Here is a 21,239-nt window from a genome sequence, read left to right on the forward strand (position 1 = left end):
GAAAACATTTATTAAAAAGTCTATTTAATTAAGTAGAACGTATTCTTGGTTCTTTCGGTAAAGTCACCACGTAGAAGGGAAACAATAAATTCATAAATATATAAAACAATACAATTCTCACGACGTTTCGACAGCAACACAAGCAATCATCATCAGGTGTGAAAACCACAGCAAATTTTCTTGCTGTGGTTTTTTTCTTGCTGTGGTTTTCACACCTGATGATGATTGCTTGTGTTGCAGTCGAAACGTCGTGAGAATTGTATTGTTTTATATTTTTATCAAGTTATTGTTTCCCTTCTACGCGGTGACTTTACCGAAAGAACCAAGAATATAAATCCCTGCAGTCACGAAAGCTTTAAATAAAAATTAAAGTAGAACGTTTTGTCTATACTTATTTAAAGTTGCGCATTTTGATGTGACGTCACATTTCTCACCACCCCCCCCCCCCTCGTCACACATCGTCACAAATGTCTGACCACCCCCCCCCCCCCCAGGTGCGTGACGTCATTTATGTACGGCCCCAATAGAGATGAGCGCACAAGATGTGGTGGTTACCACATCTACGCCTCGATAGAAGGAACGAAACAGGCGGAGGACTTCTCCACAAATCCGGCTGCTGTCCGCCTGATGAAGCCGGTTGTAATTACTGGCGAAACGTCGGACTCGGATTGTACATGCTGTGACGTTGTATTGTACGAGTAACGAATTGGCCACGTTCTGTTTACGTGACAAACCTTACGCGTTGGCTGTGTCGGGTGGTGGCGGGTTTAACGACACAACATTTATACATTTACGCGATCTAACCCCCACCCCCAAAAAGAACCTCTATTATCTTACTGTTATCTCCATATATAGAAAAGGCAAAGTTGTGAATATATGTGTGTCTGTTCAAAATGTTTAGTGTACTTCCCGACATGCAACAAACTTGAAATTTGCCGTGTGGGTACTGTCCAGACGGTACACCATGCAAACATCATAAAAATACACCTTTTTTTAGGGGGGGGGTGGGGGAAGCTCAATAATGCATAGATTTTTTACACGGCAAGTGAGCTGTGACGTCAAATCTGTCACGTGACCCGCGCATGTGGAAGCGTAACGCATTGTAGTGTAGTGGTAAGCGTGCTGTGCTCCGAACCCGGCGACCCGAGTTCGATTCCCGCTCACGGCCACCACCGGTGACGATTATCTGAACCGGTCCTGGGCCTCCCCTAGGTCGACTCAGCCTCAAACAAGTAACTGGTGTGTTATATTCTTGGTTCTTTCGGTAAAGTCACGTAGAAGGGAAACAATAAAATAATACAAATATTAAACAATACAATTCTCACGACGTTTCGACTGCAACACAAGCAATCATCATCAGGTGTGAAAACCACAGCATGACATTGACTTCTCCAAGACAGAGGTTCTTTGCAAGCCATCTGGCTACCATGAGAGATTCGTTCGTGAGGCTATCCACATATACAAACACAGAGACAATTTCAACCGAGAACATGGATTCTGGCTTAGCAATCATTGGAAGGATTTGATAAACCATTTCGGGTCTTAATTGATTGTTCACGCTTATGGTGGCTTTCAGATCGCATCCATTATTTTCGTCTCCCCCCTCCTCTTTTCAGAACATAGATGGACTCGTACATCTGAACAAATGCCAAATCGCTCTCCGTGGTGCTAGCGTTAAAAAAACGCCACTTTTTAAAAAAAAATTCTTGCTGTGGTTTTCACACCTGATGATGATTGCTTGTGTTGCAGTCGAAACGTCGTGAGAATTGTATTGTTTTATATTTTTATAATTTTATTGTTTCCCTTCTACGTGGTGACTTTACCGAAAGAACCAAGAATATGAATCCCTGCAGTCACGAAAGCTTTAAATCAAAAACTGGTGTGTTGTGTGTGAACATCGCCACTGGGGAGACAAAGGCAGCCGGGCGTGGTGAATCCAAGTCCCGAGCGAAGCCGGGCAGTATAAAGCTAGTTAGTACATATTTTGAAAGTGATATGTTTACCTATCCTATACTTTGCACTCCTATCGTGTTTTTTTAGTATTGTTGTTTTAACCTTCCGACGTGCCCCCCCCCCCCCCAGCCAGACATCTGTGGTCAAGAGCTTCATGGATCATCGGATTTTCGTCCTCCAGTATATTATAAATTATGTTAATGAGGTTTCCACCACACATACCATGTATGGTAAGGGGGGTCTCTGATCGCGGCGTCACGAGCCTGCCAGCCAATCAACGCGCGCCGAATTGAACTAGGGGACGAGTTCACTTCGACGGGGAATAACAGGGGCGTTCGCTGAAGTTCAACTCACTCGGCCACGCCGTAACTCTCTCGTCCGCTTCGACGAAGGCGCTTTGCGGCAATCCGTCATCACCACAAACGCCGTCGTCTTCGGCCGAGGCGGGGCGGCCGAGCGAGCGGTTTGGTCCCGGTCTCGCTGCTCGTATCAACCTCGCCCGGCACTTGGTATCGCCCGACCCTTGATAAACAACACGGTGATCTGGAGCAAACACCCCCCCCACGCTCCCCTGTCAATGGAGGAGTGCGAGGAGGGGAGGAGGTGGTGTAGCTGTGGTGTAAAAAAAAATGTCCCTCACGCCTAAAACATCATCGCTCATGAATCGCGGCCACTTCAATCGACGCGTCTAGTAAACGCCGCGAGAGCTTACCGCAGCGGAGCCGACTCGAACGTACGTTGCAGCCTCACGCCCGTGTTCACGCCGACACACGGCCGCGTCTCTCTCTTTACCACCACCACCACCCCCAACCAACAACACCACCACCACCACGAACTGCACCTTCACACTTACCACCACCCTGGTGTGTGTGTGTGTTAGTCCTAGTAGGGGGTGATAGGGGTATAACAAGGCCCTCCCGTGGCTCTGCGTGGTGTGTCAAGTGTTGAGAGGGGGTGATGGTGGTGGTGGTTAGCGGTGATGGTGTTGTGGGTAAACTGGCGTGTGAAAGGGTTTAAAGTGGAGCTTTAAAAGTTTAAAGTTTTGTTCGAACGGGCCGCCTACGCTGCGAGCGCGCCCGCTGGCGACGGCTGCTGCCAAAGGCGCCAGGCCGTGGCGCGACGCTCGTGAGAGTTCGGCGAGCCGTGGGCTCGGGCCGTGGGTTCGGCCCGTGGGCTCGGGCCCTGGGCGAGGCCTACGCGCTTAGGCCGCGGTCGTGTTGATGATGCGGGGACGGGGGGCGGTCGGCCCCCGGGCTCACGCTCCGGCGGGGCCGCGGGCGGGGTGGAGGAGGCCTCACGCCTTGTAGAGTGAGGCCTCACGCCTTGTAGAGTGAGGCCTCACGCCTTGTAGAGTGAGGCCTCACGCCTTGTAGAGTGAGGCCTCACGCCTTGTAGAGTGAGGCCTCACGCCTTGTAGAGTGAGGCCTCACGCCTTGTAGAGTGAGGCCTCACGCCTTGTAGAGTGAGGCCTCACGCCTTGTAGAGTGAGGCCTCACGCCTTGTAGAGTGAGGCCTCACGCCTTGTAGAGTGAGGCCTCACGCCTTGTAGAGTGAGGCCTCACGCCTTGTAGAGTGAGGCCTCACGCCTTGTCGAGCGAGGCCTCACGCATTGAATGAGTGAGGCCTCACGCCTTGTAGAGCGAGGCCTCACGCTTTGTAGAGCGAGGCCCCACGCATTGAGTGAGTGAGTGAGGCCTCACGCATTGAGTGAGTGATGCCTCACGCCTTGTAGAGCGAGGCCTCACGCATTGAGTGAGTGATGCCTCACGCCTTGTAGAGCGAGGCCTCACACATTGAGTGAGTGAGGTCTCACGCATTGTAGAGTGAGGCCTCGCCTTGTAGAGCGAAGTCTCACGCATTGAGTGAGGCCTCACGCATTGAGTGAGCGAGGCCTCACGCTTTGTAGAGCGAGGCCTCACGCATTGAGTGAGTGAGGCCTCACGCATTGAGTGAGCGAGGCTTCACGCATTGAGTGAGTGAGGCCTCACGCATTGAATGAGTGAGGCCTCACGCCTTGTAGAGCGAGGGCTCACGCATTGAGTGAGAGAGGGCTCACGCATTGTAGAGCGAGGCCTCACGCATTGAGTGAGTGAGGCCTCACGCATTGTAGAGTGAGGCCTCACGCATTGAGTGAGTGAGGCCTCACGCATTGAGTGAGTGAGGCCTCACGCATTGATTGAGTGAGGCCTCACGCATTGAGTGAGTGAGGCCTCACGCATTGAGTGAGTGAGGCCTCACGCATTGAGTGAGTGAGGCCTCACGCATTGAGTGAGTGAGGCCTCACGCATTGAGTGAGTGAGGCCTCACGCATTGAGTGAGTGAGGCCTCACGCATTGAGTGAGTGAGGCCTCACGCATTGAGTGAGTGAGGCCTCACGCATTGAGTGAGTGAGGCCTCACGCATTGAGTGAGTGAGGCCTCACGCATTGAGTGAGTGAGGCCTCACGCATTGAGTGAGTGAGGCCTCACGCATTGAGTGAGTGAGGCTTCACGCATTGAGTGAGTGAGGCTTCACGCCTTGTAGAGCGAGGCCTCACGCATTGAGTGAGTGAGGCCTCACGCATTGAGTGAGTGAGGCTTCACGCCTTGTAGCGTGAGGCCTCACGCATTGAATGAGTGAGGCCTCACGCATTGGAGAGCGACGCCTCACGCATTGAGCGAGGCCTCAGGCATTGTAGAGCGAGGCCTCACGCATTGAGTGAGTGAGGCCTCACGCCTTGTAGAGCGAGGCCTCACGCATTGAGTGAGTGAGGCCTCACGCATTGAGTGAGTGAGGCTTCACGCATTGGAGAGCGACGCCTCACGCATTGAGTGAGTGAGGCCTCACGCATTGGAGAGCGACGCCTCACGCATTGAGCGAGGCCTCAGGCATTGTAGAGCGAGGCCTCACGCATTGAGTGAGTGAGGCCTCACGCCTTGTAGAGCGAGGCCTCACGCATTGAGTGAGTGAGGCCTCACGCATTGAGTGAGGCCTCACGCATTGAGTGAGTGAGGCCTCACGCATTGAGTGAGTGAGGCCTCACGCATTGAGTGAGTGAGGCTTCACGCATTGGAGAGCGACGCCTCACGCATTGAGTGAGTGAGGCCTCACGCATTGAGCGAGGCCTCACGCATTGAGTGAGTGAGGCCTCACGCATTGAGTGAGGCCTCACGCATTGAGTGAGTGAGGCCTCACGCATTGAGTGAGTGAGGCCTCACGCATTGAGTGAGTGAGGCCTCACGCATTGAGTGAGTGAGGCCTCACGCATTGAGTGAGTGAGGCCTCACGCATTGAGTGAGTGAGGCTTCACGCCTTGTAGAGCGAGGCCTCACGCATTGAGTGAGTGAGGCCTCACGCATTGAGTGAGTGAGGCCTCACGCATTGAGTGAGTTAGGCCTCACGCCTTGTAGAGCGAGGCCTCACGCATTGTGCGGCAAGGCCTCACGCATTGTGAGGTGAGGCCTCACGCATTGGAGAGTGAGGCCTCACGCATTTAGTGAGGCCTTACGCATTGAGTGAGTAAGGCCTCATTGAGTGAGTGAGGCCTCACACTTTGTAGTGCGATGCTTCACGCATTGGAGAGTGAGGCCTCACGCATTGTGAGCGAGGCCTCACTCATTGAGAGCGATTTCTCGCTCATTGGAGAGCGAGGCCTCATTGTGAGCGAGGCCTCACTCATTGGGGAGTGTGGCTCATGCTTTGCGGAGTGTGGCCCACGCTGGGGAGCGAGGCCTCGCACATTGTGAGCGAGGCCTCACGCATTGTGAGCGAGGCCTCACGCATTGTGAGCGAGGCCTCGCGCATTGGAGAGCGAGGCCTCACGCATTGGAGAGCGAGGCCTCACGCTTTGAGGAGTGTGGCTCACGCTTTGCGGAGTGTGGCCCATGCTGGGGAGTGAGGCTCACACATTTGGAGTGTGGCTCACGCTCGTAGACAAGAGGGAGAGGAGACCGGCGCTTTGTGGCGTTCTGTCTTGTAATGGTAACTTGTCAAGGCCTGTGGCTTAAACGTCTTTGGGTCCCCCACTCTTCGGGGTGTGATATTGACACGCGCGTTGTTGCTGCTGCAATGATACTTAAGGCCCTGTGGCATGGGCCTGATGTAGATGCAGAGCAACAAGAACTACAATTTCACATTCAGGTGGTCAAGCACAGATAACCGCATCAGCAGGAGCAGCGGAGTAGCGTATCGTCATCGCTGTGATGTCTCCTTCGAATTTCTGGATCGGCATTGGGTCGTTTACACGTTGCACGGCCTCTGTTCTGGATGACCACAACCGGCACACTACTACTGGAGAGTTTTTAATTATCCATTTGTGCATCATCAGGGTGTCCGCATCCGCTGCTACCATGGTTTGTGCAGTGGATGTGGTTTAGGGTGGACCCCAAGGCGCTTCGTGGAAGATGAAAACGCCGGGGATCATCTGCGTTGGGTCTTTCACAACAAGCCGGTGGTTGTTCGCGAGTTCTTTTGAACTCCATTCAGCTCTCCAGGCTTCAACAGGAGGTTGAACTCGTGTTGTTTGAGGTCAAGCGCATGTTGGGTGGGTGTGGGGGGGGGGTCCAAAAGGGCTTTGCGTGACTTGAAGCGATGCCGAGGGGTGTTATCGAGGTCCTGATGCTCGTGGAGTTGAGACTCGTCGCCGAGTCCCGTGTGGCAGTGACCCCGCCTGGCCCATGTTGGTTTGGGCCCCTGTGGGTCCCTCTGCGGGAGGGGGAACTTTCAAGGTGATCTCGCGCATTGCGTTGCAGTGACTCCTGTCAACATCTGTGCCAGAGGCCCCTGCGGGAGTTGAGGGGAGGCGCGGTGGCGAGATGTTCACAGCCTCGCCGGGTATACAGGAGGTTGCGGGTTCGATCCCAACCCTTTGACGCCTGTTGTGTATTTGGAGTTTCCGCGTCTCTCTCCCCATGGTCGCGTGGATATTTCTGTCGGTTCTCTAATTTTGTCCCCCCCCCCTCATTTAGAAACCGCTGTGCATTTACACGTGAGAAGTAACTTCCCTGGGCTACTGTTTGTGGCCAGGTCACTTTTGAAAAAGAGACGTACAGCTCGGTAGGCCTTACCCATTAAAAACGTTTTTTTTTTAAAATCTGCTCCGTTCTTACACACGGAGAGAGAGGTTCACCCGTTGTGGAGTGAGACGCCTTTAATTTTGGGTGCTCCTGCCTCGTGCGTGTTGTAGAAGTGACACTAGCCTGTCCCTTGGACTCCCGTGGGAGGAGGAATATCAAGGAAGGCTCTCGGCTACTCGGAGCGGGACTTGCGCATTGTGGTGTCATGTCAATTGTCTAGCTTGGGCTGCTCTGGATTGGCTGCTGCGAGAGGAGAGTCTCAAAACTCGTGCTAGGGGTGCGAGGCTCAGGCATGTCTGGTGGGACTCGACACTTGTCAATGTATGTAGCTTGTTCCCCTATGTGTTCCTACTGTCGTTTGGATCAAGCCAGCAGTGGATTGATCATGGCTAGATGCTGATGATGCTGTTGTGGTTGTGTTGCACATTTGGGATCTTGATGTGCCCGTGCGCGCGCGCAGTCTTCGCCCGAAGGAGACTGCTGCCCGGAGATGGCGTCAACGCTGGTGGAGCAGGGCAGCCTGGCGTTAGAGCTGCCCAGCTCGGCGCCTGCGGTGGCCGCAGAGGAAAAACAGGTTGGTCGACGCGTTCGGTTTGGCCCATGAGCCCCAACGGGGCTCGGTCGGTGCCACCTGGGGTGGAAAATTGGACCAGAGTCGGGGCCGCGGGCAGGGTCGGGGCCGCGGGCCGAGGGCAGAGGGCAAAGTCCGGCCGGGTGCAAAGAGCTTAGCGTCTATACCACCCATCAGTTTTATAGAAACGTACCCTCGTTTCTTTTCACATTCTGCGGATCTTTCGTGTCACATTCGTTTTCCCCAATAACCGTGACCTTGCCAGCGTGCGCATTATAGATCGAGAGATAACGTTCGTCAAGAAGGGGGTATTGTTATCAGTTTGCCGCTGTCAGCGATACCGATCGGCGGTTTGTGGCCCAATGGCTGGCGGATCATTTTTATCTAGACGATGCGCCGTGGCGAGTCTGTGCTGATACCTGTGCACGTTTGTTAAATTCCAGGCCTGCATTGATTAACCTCCAGCCACTGCCCCGGCATTGTTGTGTATGTATCATGGCACCTTTTTTTCTGCCAGTATCAAAAGTATGAAAAAAAATAAGAATAGCTTTTACCCTTTCTGGCAATAAAACAGGTGTAAAGATGTTCAAACACCAAATCAAGTCCGCATTAATCATACGAACTCATGGTGAACATGCAAACAAACATGCTCTCATAAGAAAGGCATTGTCTCTGAAACTGATTGGCCTACACCAGAGACGGCCTTCTTCATGGCCTTGTCTCTCACCCACGTTAGACCACAGTGTTGTGTGTGTGTTATGCTTTTTGCACTGAACGAGAACCCAAATCTGATCGAGACGGTTCTTGCCTATAAACAACTAGTAGTTCACCAGCATTTTGGGACAAGCAAGCCTGACCGCTGATGTGAGACACAGAATGTGAAAGCCGGTCCAGATTTCTCACCCAGCATTGAGACAAGCAAGCCTGACCGCTGATGTGAGACACAGAATGTGAAAGCCGGTCCAGATTTTTCACCCAGCATTGAGACAAAGCAAGCCTGACCGCTGATGTGAGACACAGAATGTGAAAGCCGGTCCAGATTTTTCACCCAGCACTTGGAGAAGCAAGCCTGACCGCTGATGTGAGACACAGAATGTGAAAGCCGGTCCAGATTTTTCACCCAACATTGAGACAAGCAAGCCTGACCGCTTATGTGAGACACAGAATGTGAAAGCCGGTCCAGATTTCTCACCCAGCATTGGGACAAAGCAAGCCTGACCGCTGATGTGAGACACAGAATGTGAAAGCCGGTCCAGATTTTTCACCCAGCACTTGGAGAAGCAAGCCTGGCCGCTGATGTCAGACACAGAATGTGAAAGCCGGTCCTGATTTCTCACCCAGCATTGAGACAAGCAAGCCTGACCGCTGATGTGAGGCACAGAATGTGAAAGCCGGTCCAGATTTTTGCTTGTGTTGAACCAGTGCCACTGAAATTACGCACTCCCAGAAGGCCGTGTGTGCGTGTACGTTGAACTTCTTTCGCACCAACCTTGCCAATCGGAGGTGGTGGGATGCGGAATACATATTTGTTTTTTTTACGTGGAGCAACAGGTAAGAGAAGGGCGGGGGAGGCGTATCTACCAGTGCTTCGTCGTTTTATTCATTTGCTTGGAGAAAACAAAGCCATGTGAGGTGGCGCGCACGCTCCGTACCGCGACTCGATCGCTCGTTTTGCTCCCGCAGGACGGCTTCCCTGCCGTAGTGGTGGAGGCCCTGCCCACGCTAGACGGGAGTCTGTGCTACGCCGCGTACAGCGGTGGCGGCGGCGGCGGAGGAGGTGGAGGAGGTGAAGGAGGTGGAGGAGGTGAAGGAGGTGGAGGAGGTGAAGGAGGTGAAGGAGGTGGAGGAGGTGGAGGAGGTGGAGGAGGTGAAGGAGGTGGAGGAGGAGTTGAAGGAGGCGGAAGTGAAGGAGGCGGAGGTGAAGGAGGCGGAGGTGAAGGAGGCGGAGGTGAAGGAGGCGGAGGTGAAGGAGGCGGAGGCGAAGGAGGCGGAGGCGAAGGAGGCGGAGGCGAAGGAGGCGGAGGCGAAGGAGGCGGAGGCGAAGGAGGCGGAGGCGAAGGAGGCGGAGGCGAAGGAGGCGGAGGCGAAGGAGGCGGAGGCGGAGGTGAAGGAGGCGGAGGCGAAGGAGGCGGAGGCGAAGGAGGCGGAGGCGGAGGTGACTCGGCGATGCCCTGCGGGGAGGCGCTCATCGTGGCCCAGGAGCAGGTCATCGAGGATGGCCTCGTGTGCTGCGGTAGGGATTCGCGAGTCGGCGTGCGTGGAGCAGTGGCGAAGCGGTCGGCGCCGCTGCGCCGCGAACCCGGCGAAGGCGCGAGTTGGTTTCCCTCGCTCGGAATCGGCATCTGCCGTTGGTCATGGAGAAATCTGATGAGCTGTGAAGCTCTTTTTCCACGGATTTCCAGTAGGGGTCGGGGTCAGAAAGTTAGAGCAACAAACAGCACAAAAAAAACACGATCGGAGTGCAAAGTATGGGAACGGTAAGCAAATCGCAAAAAATAAATACGTAAAATCGATGAAGTATGCAAGTTCAAATTGCAAACCCATTCCCGAGCTCGCGGGCACCATCATTGGTGACGATTATCAGAGCCGTCCCTGGCATTCCCCTAGGTCGGCTCGGCCTAAAATGAGTACCTTGTGCGGTGTGCAAACATCGCCACTCGGGAGACTCGGGCGGCCGGGCGTGGCGATGGCGACCCACCCCCTGGTGTGCCGTGCCGTCCTTAGTAGGTGCTCGCCAACAGCGCTTGTCCCACAAGTATGTTGACGGCTGTACGTGGGACGTTGGGTGTTGCCTGCTTCCTCTGCTGTTATTCCACTCGCGTATGGCAGCAATATGTTCAGGAGCTTGATGTCGACGTGTTGATAGGACTTGAGGAGAGAGTTTGTATTTTGATTTAAAGCTTTCGTGACTGCAGGGATTCATATTCTTTGTTCTTTCGGTGAAGTCACCACGTAGAAGGGAAACAATAAAATAATGAAAATCTAAAACAATACAATTCTCACGACGTTTCGACTGCAACACAAATTTTTTTTTCAAATTTTCTTGCTGTGGTTTTCACACCTGATGATGTCGAAACGTCGTGAGAATTGTTTTGTTTTATATTTTTATTATTTGATTGTTTCCCTTCTACGTGGTGACTTTACCGAGAGAACCAAGAATATGGAGAGAGTTTGTGTCGTACAGCGGGCGTCACGCCGTCTGCCCGAGCGTCCATCTTGCGCTGCTCCCAGATGGTTTTTGCGTGCTCTTGTCCCACTGCTGTACTCGTTTCTCGCGGCTTATTTTGAGTATTATTATTCTATTGTAAAGATATTTTATCGATTTTTTTTCCAAGCGATGTGTATATATATAAAAAAAAATGTTTTCTGCTTTCTCATTTGTGATTTTCACCACCGCCTTGGGGCCTATTTTCCAATTCCGTAACGGAAGTCGACGGGTACATTTGAGCTCGACGAAAACGGAATTTTGCTTTCCGGAAAACTTTTCGGGAAGGTATCTCTCGCGCCCATGTCGACGGACGCCCGTATTTGTGCGATCCACCAACCCTTGCCTCCATGTGATTTATTTGTGTGTTGCTCATCAGAATGGCAATATTTATTTCTACTGAGGAATCCGATGAGCCCATAAAGCTCTTTTTTTTTCACATGATGGTTACGTCAGCCCAACTTTGCAGCCCAATTCAAGTTCTACAGTCATTCTTTGTCCTTAAATTCCACGGGCGTTATTTACATCGGATAAGCAAAAACATTAAACCTCGAATAAAAAAATAATAATTAGGGGGCTGCGTGCCCCCGTGCGTTTGCAAATGACGCAATATGCTTGCGTAATTCTGACTTGCTGGAGTTGAATTCTTCCGTGATCTTTGTCATCATGTTTGATGCGGTTTAAAAATGAGAAGTGTCCGATATCATTGCCAAATTTGACGGTGGTAATTGTTCTCCAGCCCAATAATAATTATAGGCGCGTTAACCCGCCTGTAAGCCACGTGACAATTTCATCCGAGCACCGCGGTGGCCGGGAGATGTCAACTCCCTCGCCTGGTATGCAGGAGGGTCGTGGGTTCGATCCCAACTGTGAGGACTGCTGTATATTTGGAGTTTGCATCTCGCCATGGTCACGTGGATTTTTCTCCGCATCCTCCAGTTTTGTTCCCCTCCACATTTAGAATCAACATCACGCGTTTAGAGTATTTGGCCGCTTTACATTTCCACATCGTAAGCCACTTGGTTCAGCTACCATTTGTGGTTGGGTCGCTTATGAAAAAGAGCTACATAGCTCAATGGGCCCTTAACCTAGTAAAAAAAATAGCTTGGCTGCTGGGTGGCGGAGAGGGTCTTCTCTCTGGCCTAACCCAAAAATCTATTATAAAATCGTTATATCGGCGGCTGCTACCAGCACTTGGGAGAGGCGTGTTAAAGTTTACACGGTGTAATGTTTGGTCAAATGTCACGCGATACACTTTTAGCTATCCGCAAATGAGAATCGCCTTCCTGCTGTTTACAGGGGCCCTCGGGACAATCTACCTCTCTCTCTCGATATACACGGTACACCTGGCGCATACACAGGATAGCCCGTTCGTCAACCCACTGCGTCTGCCACGCCCGCCAGTGCAGGTGAATGGGGAGCCACGGAAACGAAGCCACGGCACTCGCCGCCATGGCTGTGGGAATGAGGAATTTCCACCGCTCGTTGAGGACCATACTTGGGAGATCCATGTGTCTGTGTGCGTCTGCGTGTGTCTGTGTGTGCCTGTGTGTGGGGACTCCGGCTTCGATTCCCGCTCACGGCCAACACCAGTGACGATTATCTGAACCGGTCCCGGGCCTCCCCTAGGTCGACTCAGCCTCAAATGAGTACCTGGTGCGGTGTGCAAACATCGCCACTGGGGAGACGAAGGCGGTCGGGCGTGGTGCTGGCCACCCACCCCCTCGTGTGCTGTTCCGGCCTTCATAGGTGCTCGCTAACAGCACTTGCCCCTACAGTCTGTTAAGGCTATACGGGGGATCTTTGTCTTTTGTCTGTGTGTGGCCTCAAGGTGCACATGGCCTGGCACAAGCGTCGTGGTGACGTCACCGCCACTTAGTGGCGAATGGCGGTTGTTGTTGTCTGTGTGTGGGAGCGGTAGTGTCGTGGTTAGCGCATTTCGCTCACGGCCAACGCCGGTGACGATTATCTGAACCGGTCCTGGGTCTCTCCTAGGTCGACAAAGACGGCCAGGCAATTGCTGTTAGCGAGCACTGATGAAGGCCGGCACATCGCACCAGGTACTCATTTGAGGCCGAGTCAACCTAGGGGAGGCTCAGGACGGGTTCAAATAATCGTCACTGGTGTTGGCCGTGAGCGGGAATCGAACCCGTGTCGCCAGGTTCATAGCGCAGCACTCTAACCACTACACTACCGCTCCACACGCATCTCTCATCACGCATCTCTCATCACGCATCCACTTGGACTCTGTTTGCACGTGCAGCCTTAACGCCGCATTTTTGTTATTCGGCAGAAATGTCAAGCGCAAATGTCATGCTGCAACAGGGCATGCAACGGTGCACTCTTTTGTATGTGTTTATGTTGAACTTCTTTCGCACCGTACGTAGCCGCCCGTGCTAATCGGAGGTGCAGTGTTGAGTCTACGGGCCGTGTTGAGTCTATGGGAAGTGTTCGTCTCTGGCCAGTGTCGAGTCTGTGTCATGTTGAGTCTATGGGTAGTGTTAGTCTCTGGCCAGTGTTGAGTCAATTGGTAGTGTTAGTCTATGGGCAATAAGTGTTTATGTTTCACTTTTTTCGCACCGTACGTAGCCAACCGTGCTAATCGAAGGTGCAGTGGAGAGTCTATGGGCAGTGTTGAGTCTATGGGCAGTGTTGAGTCTATGGGCAGTGTTGAGTCTATGGGCAGTGTTGAGTCTATGTGTAGTGTTAGCCTCTGGGCAGTGTTGAGTCTATGTGTAGTGTTAGTCTCTGGGCAGTGTTGAGTCTGTAGTGTTAGTCTATGGGCAGTGTTGTCTATGGGCAGTGTTGAGTCTATGGGCAGTGTTGAGCCTATGGGCAGTGTTGAGCCTATGGGCAGTGTTGAGCCTATGGGCAGTGTTGAGTCTATGGGCAGTGTTGAGTCTATGGGCAGTGTTGAGTCTATGGGCAGTGTTGAGTCTATGGGCAGTGAGTCTATGGGCAGTTAAATTTCGATTTAAAGCTTTCGTGACTGCAAGGATTCATCTTCTTTGGTTCTTTCGGTAAAGTCACGTAGAATGAGAATAAAATAATAAATTGATAAAATAAAATAACACAATAATATTCTCACGACGTTTCGGCCACAACACAAGCGGCCTTCATCAGGTGAAGGGGACGAGACTGTCTGGAGGACAGCGCTGGAGTGAGAAAGCCACGCTGAGATCGCGACCTTTATGCTGTGTGAGAAGAAACAAAACACTCCAGCGCTGTCCTCCAGACAGTCTCGTCTCCTTCACCTGATGAAGGCCACTTGTGTTGTGGCCGAAACGTCGTGAGAATATTATTGTGTTATTTTATTTTATAAATTTATTATTTTATTCTCATTCTATGGGCAGTGCTGAGTATGGGTAGTGTTGAGTCTCTGGGCAGTTTTGAGTCTCTGGGCAGTGCTGAGTCTCTGGACAGTGTTGAGTCTCTGGGCAGTGTTGAGTCTCTGGGCAGTGTTGAGTCTATGGGCAGTGTTGAGTCTCTGGGCAGTGCTGAGTCTCTGGACAGTGCTGAGTCTCTGGACAGTGTTGAGTCTCTGGACAGTGTTGAGTCTATGGGCAGTGTTGAGTCTATGGGCAGTGTTAGTCTCTGGGCAGTGTTGAGTCTCTGGGCAGTGCTGAGTCTCTGGGCAGTGTTAGTCTCTGGGCAGTGTTGAGTCTCTGGGCAGTGTTGAGTCTCTGGGCAGTGTTGAGTCTATGGGCAGTGTTGAGTCTATGGGCAGTGTTGAGTCTCTGGACAGTGTTAGTCTCTGGGCAGTGTTAGTCTCTGGGCAGTGTTGAGTCTCTGGGCAGTGTTGAGTTTCTGGGCAGTGTTGAGTCTATGGGCAGTGTTGAGTCTCTGGGCAGTGTTGAGTCTCTGGGCAGTGTTGAGTCTCTGGGCAGTGTTGAGTCTCTGGGCAGTGTTGAGTCTCTGGGCAGTGTTGAGTCTATGGGCAGTGTTGAGTCTATGGGCAGTGTTGAGTCTCTGGGCAGTGTTGAGTCTATGGGCAGTGTTGAGTCTATGGGCAGTGTTGAGTCTATGGGCAGTGTTGAGTCTATGGGCAGTGTTGAGTCTATGGGCAGTGTTGAGTCTATGGGCAGTGTTGAGTCTATGGGCAGTTAAATTTCGATTTAAAGCTTTCGTGACTGCAAGGATTCATCTTCTTTGGTTCTTTCGGTAAAGTCACGTAGAATGAGAATAAAATAATAAATTGATAAAATAAAATAACACAAAAATATTCTCACGACGTTTCGGCCACAACACAAGCGGCCTTCATCAGGTGAAGGGGACGAGACTGTCTGGAGGACAGCGCTGGAGTGAGAAAGCCACGCTGAGATCGCGACCTTTATGCTGTGTGAGAAGAAACAAAACACTCCAGCGCTGTCCTCCAGACAGTCTCGTCTCCTTCACCTGATGAAGGCCACTTGTGTTGTGGCCGAAACGTCGTGAGAATATTATTGTGTTATTTTATTTTATCAATTTATTATTTTATTCTCATTCTATGGGCAGTGCTGAGTATGGGTAGTGTTGAGTCTCTGGGCAGTTTTGAGTCTCTGGGCAGTGCTGAGTCTCTGGACAGTGTTGAGTCTCTGGGCAGTGTTGAGTCTATGGGCAGTGTTGAGTCTCTGGACAGTGTTAGTCTCTGGGCAGTGTTGAGTCTCTGGGCAGTGTTGAGTCTCTGGGCAGTGTTGAGTCTCTGGGCAGTGTTGAGTCTATGGGCAGTGTTGAGTCTATGGGCAGTGTTGAGTCTATGGGCAGTGTTGAGTCTATGGGCAGTGTTGAGTCTATGGACAGTGTTAGTCTCTGGGCAGTGTTGAGTCTCTGGGCAGTGTTGAGTCTATGGGCAGTGTTGATTCTCTGGGCAGTGCTGAGTCTCTGGACAGTGTTGAGTCTCTGGGCAGTGTTGAGTCTATGGGCAGTGTTGAGTCTATGGGCAGTGTTGAGTCTATGGGCAGTGTTAGTCTCTGGGCAGTGTTGAGTCTCTGGGCAGTGTTGAGTCTCTGGGCAGTGCTGAGTCTCTGGGCAGTGCTGAGTCTCTGGACAGTGCTGAGTCTCTGGACAGTGTTGAGTCTATGGGCAGTGTTGAGTCTATGGGCAGTGTTAGTCTCTGGGCAGTGTTGAGTCTCTGGGCAGTGCTGAGTCTCTGGGCAGTGTTAGTCTCTGGGCAGTGTTGAGTCTCTGGGCAGTGTTGAGTCTCTGGGCAGTGTTGAGTCTATGGGCAGTGTTGAGTCTCTGGACAGTGTTAGTCTCTGGGCAGTGTTAGTCTCTGGGCAGTGTTGAGTCTCTGGGCAGTGTTGAGTTTCTGGGCAGTGTTGAGTCTATGGGCAGTGTTGAGTCTATGGGCAGTGTTGAGTCTCTGGGCAGTGTTGAGTCTCTGGGCAGTGTTGAGTCTCTGGGCAGTGTTGAGTCTCTGGGCAGTGTTGAGTCTATGGGCAGTGTTGAGTCTCTGGGCAGTGTTGAGTCTCTGGGCAGTGTTGAGTCTATGGGCAGTGTTGAGTCTATGGGCAGTGTTGAGTCTATGGGCAGTGTTGAGTCTATGGGCAGTGTTGAGTCTATGGACAGTGTTAGTCTCTGGGCAGTGTTGAGTCTCTGGGCAGTGTTGAGTCTATGGGCAGTGTTGATTCTCTGGGCAGTGCTGAGTCTCTGGACAGTGTTGAGTCTCTGGGCAGTGTTGAGTCTATGGGCAGTGTTGAGTCTATGGGCAGTGTTGAGTCTATGGGCAGTGTTAGTCTCTGGGCAGTGTTGAGTCTCTGGGCAGTGTTGAGTCTATGGGCAGTGTTGAGTCTCTGGGCAGTGCTGAGTCTCTGGACAGTGCTGAGTCTCTGGACAGTGTTGAGTCTCTGGACAGTGTTGAGTCTATGGGCAGTGTTGAGTCTATGGGCAGTGTTAGTCTCTGGGCAGTGTTGAGTCTCTGGGCAGTGCTGAGTCTCTGGGCAGTGTTAGTCTCTGGGCAGTGTTGAGTCTCTGGGCAGTGTTGAGTCTCTGGGCAGTGTTGAGTCTATGGGCAGTGTTGAGTCTATGGGCAGTGTTGAGTCTCTGGACAGTGTTAGTCTCTGGGCAGTGTTAGTCTCTGGGCAGTGTTGAGTCTCTGGGCAGTGTTGAGTCTCTGGGCAGTGTTGAGTTTCTGGGCAGTGTTGAGTCTATGGGCAGTGTTGAGTCTCTGGGCAGTGTTGAGTCTCTGGGCAGTGTTGAGTCTCTGGGCAGTGTTGAGTCTCTGGGCAGTGTTGAGTCTCTGGGCAGTGTTGAGTCTGGGCAGTGTTGAGTCTATGGGCAGTGTTGAGTCTATGGGCAGTGTTGAGTCTATGGGCAGTGTTGAGTCTATGGGTAGTGTTGAGTCTCTGGGCAGTGTTGAGTCTATGGGCAGTGTTGAGTCTATGGGCAGTGTTGAGTCTCTGGACAGTGTTAGTCTCTGGGCAGTGTTAGTCTCTGGGCAGTGTTGAGTCTCTGGGCAGTGTTGAGTTTCTGGGCAGTGTTGAGTCTATGGGCAGTGTTGAGTCTCTGGGCAGTGTTGAGTCTCTGGGCAGTGTTGAGTCTCTGGGCAGTGTTGAGTCTATGGGCAGTGTTGAGTCTATGGGCAGTGTTGAGTCTATGGGCAGTGTTGAGTCTATGGGCAGTGTTGAGTCTATGGGTAGTGTTAGTCTCTGGGCAGTGTTAAGTCTATGGGTAGTGTTAGTCTCTGGGCAGTGTGTGTGGTTTTTTTACTTTTTTTCGCACCACATGTCGTCAACCGTACTAATAGGAGTCGTCAGGATCGAGAATGGTGGTGCGATTCAAGAATAGATTCATAATCTGCTTTTGTGGTGCTTTTATTTTTATTGAGAAAGAAAAATATACTGCAGAATGTATTCCGGCGGTGGAGATTCATAGCATTGGCCAATAGAATGCACAGTGGAGATAATCTTCAGCATGTATTCCATAGACTACAGAGTGGTCTGAGTCTTTAACATTGATGCTATATATTGAATATTTGACATTGATGCTATATAATCCATTGGAGTGAATATTTGACATTGATTCTCTATAATCCGTTGGAGTGAATATTGTACGTTGATTCTCTAATCCAGTGCAGTGAATATTTGACATTAATTCTCTATAATCCATTGGAGTTAATATTTGACATTGATTCTCTATAATCCATTGGAGTGAATATTTGACATTGATTCTCTATAATCCATTGGAGTGAATATTTGACATTGATTCTCTATAATCCATTGGAGTGAATATTTGACATTGATTCTCTATAATCCATTGGAGTGAATATTTGACATTGATTCTCTGTAATCTATTGGAGTGAATGTTTGACATTGATTCTCTATAATCCATTGGAGTGAATATTTGACATTGATTCTCTATAATCCATTGGAGTGGATATTTGACATTGATTCTCTATAATCTATTGGAGTGAATGTTTGACATTGATTCTCTATAATCCACAGTGGAGTGGATATTTGACATTGATTCTCTATAATCCATTGGAGTGAATATTTGACATTGATTCTCTATAATCCATTGGAGTGAATATTTGACATTGATTCTCTATAATCCATTGGAGTGAATAATTGACATTGATTCTCTATAATCCATTGGAGTGAATATTTGACATTGATTCTCTATAATACAGTGGAGTGAATATTTGACATTGATTCTCTATAATACAGTGGAGTGAATATTTGACATTAACTCCAATGGATTATAGAGAATCAATGTCAAATATTCACTCCAATGGATTATAGAGAATCAATATTTGACATTGATTCTCTATAATACATTGGAGTGAATATTTGACATTGATTCTCTATAATCCACCGTGGAGTGGATATTTGACATTGATTCTCTATAATCCATTGGAGTGAATATTTGACATTGATTCTCTTTAAGCCATTGGAGTGAATATTTGACATTGATTCTCTATAATCCACAGTGGAGTGGATATTTGACATTGATTCTCTATAATCCATTGGAGTGAATATTTGACAGATTCTCTATAATCCATTGTATTTAATATTTGACATCGATTCTCTATAATCCATTGGAGTGAATATTTGACATTGATTCTCTATAATCCATTGGAGTGAATATTTGACATTGATTCTCTATAATCCATTGGAGTGAATATTTGACATTGATTCTCTATAATCCACAGTGGAGTGAATATTTGACATTAATTCTCTATAATCCATTGGTGTTAATATTTGACATTGATTCTCTATAATCCATTGGAGTTAATATTTGACATTGATTCTCTATAATCCATTGGAGTTAATATTTGACATTGATTCTCTATTATCCATTGCAGTGAATATTTGACATTGATTCTCTATAATCCATTGGAGTGAATATTTGACATTGATTCTCTTTAATCCACAGTGGAGTGAATATTTGACAGATTCTCTATAATCCATTGGATTTGATATTTGACATTGATTCTCTATAATCCATTAGAGTGAATATTTGACATTGATTCTCTATAATACAGTGGAGTTAATATTTGACATTGATTCTCTATAATACATTGGAGTTAATATTTGACATTGATTCTCTATAATCCGTTGGAGTGAATATTGTACGTTGATTCTCTAATCCAGTGCAGTGAATATTTGACATTAATTCTCTATAATCCATTGGAGTTAATATTTGACATTGATTCTCTATAATCCATTGGAGTGAATATTTGACATTGATTCTCTATAATCCATTGGAGTGAATATTTGACATTGATTCTCTATAATCCATTGGAGTGAATATTTGACATTGATTCTCTGTAATCTATTGGAGTGAATGTTTGACATTGATTCTCTATAATCCATTGGAGTGAATATTTGACATTGATTCTCTATAATCCATTGGAGTGAATATTTGACATTGATTCTCTATAATCCGTTGGAGTGAATATTGTACGTTGATTCTCTAATCCAGTGCAGTGAATATTTGACATTAATTCTCTATAATCCATTGGAGTTAATATTTGACATTGATTCTCTATAATCCATTGGAGTGAATATTTGACATTGATTCTCTATAATCCATTGGAGTGAATATTTGACATTGATTCTCTATAATCCATTGGAGTGAATATTTGACATTGATTCTCTGTAATCTATTGGAGTGAGTGTTTGACATTGATTCTCTATAATCCATTGGAGTGAATATTTGACATTGATTCTCTATAATCCATTGGAGTGGATATTTGACATTGATTCTCTATAATCTATTGGAGTGAATGTTTGACATTGATTCTCTATAATCCATTGGAGTGAATATTTGACATTGATTCTCTATAATCCACAGTGGAGTGGATATTTGACATTGATTCTCTATAATCCATTGGAGTGAATATTTGACATTGATTCTCTATAATCCATTGGAGTGAATATTTGACATTGATTCTCTATAATCCATTGGAGTGAATAATTGACATTGATTCTCTATAATCCATTGGAGTGAATATTTGACATTGATTCTCTATAATACAGTGGAGTGAATATTTGACATTGATTCTCTATAATACAGTGGAGTGAATATTTGACATTAACTCCAATGGATTATAGAGAATCAATGTCAAATATTCACTCCAATGGATTATAGAGAATCAATATTTGACATTGATTCTCTATAATACATTGGAGTGAATATTTGACATTGATTCTCTATAATCCACAGTGGAGTGGATATTTGACATTGATTCTCTATAATCCATTGGAGTGAATATTTGACATTGATTCTCTTTAAGCCATTGGAGTGAATATTTGACATTGATTCTCTATAATCCATTGGAGTGAATATTTGACATTGATTCTCTATAATCCACAGTGGAGTGGATATTTGACATTGATTCTCTATAATCCATTGGAGTGAATATTTGACAGATTCTCTATAATCCATTGGATTTAATATTTGACATCGATTCTCTATAATCCATTGGAGTGAATATTTGACATTGATTCTCTATAATCCACAGTGGAGTGAATATTTGACATTGATTCTCTATAATCCATTGGAGTGAATATTTGACATTGATTCTCTATAATCCATTGGAGTGAATATTTGACATTGATTCTCTATAATCCACAGTGGAGTGAATATTTGACATTGATTCTCTATAATCCATTGGTGTTAATATTTGACATTGATTCTCTATAATCCATTGGAGTTAATATTTGACATTGATTCTCTATAATCCATTGGAGTTAATATTTGACATTGATTCTCTATTATCCATTGCAGTGAATATTTGACATTGATTCTCTATAATCCATTGGAGTGAATATTTGACATTGATTCTCTTTAATCCACAGTGGAGTGAATATTTGACAGATTCTCTATAATCCATTGGATTTGATATTTGACATTGATTCTCTATAATCCATTAGAGTGAATATTTGACATTGATTCTCTATAATACAGTGGAGTGAATATTTGACATTGATTCTCTATAATCCATTGGAGTTAATATTTGACATTGATTCTCTAT

General features: G+C 48.3%; 1 protein-coding gene across 1 annotated transcript in view; it reads left to right on the forward strand.

The window, feature by feature from the left end:
- Positions 1-2,106: 2,106 nt before the first annotated feature.
- LOC116955788 (uncharacterized) overlaps positions 2,107-21,239 on the forward strand; it is a 51,223-nt gene continuing 32,090 nt past the window's right edge. The window contains exons 1-3 of the mRNA XM_032977113.2: positions 2,107-2,686; positions 7,468-7,581; positions 9,262-9,811. Of these exons, the coding sequence (XP_032833004.2) occupies positions 7,498-7,581; positions 9,262-9,811 (634 nt within the window). The 5' untranslated portion in view covers positions 2,107-2,686; positions 7,468-7,497. The remainder of the gene's footprint in view (positions 2,687-7,467; positions 7,582-9,261; positions 9,812-21,239) is intronic.

The sequence above is a fragment of the Petromyzon marinus genome, chromosome 61 (assembly GCF_048934315.1).
Source record: "Petromyzon marinus isolate PM22_M1 ecotype Great Lakes invasive population chromosome 61, UKy_Petmar_22M1.pri1.0, whole genome shotgun sequence".
Taxonomy (NCBI): Eukaryota; Metazoa; Chordata; class Hyperoartia; order Petromyzontiformes; family Petromyzontidae; genus Petromyzon; species Petromyzon marinus.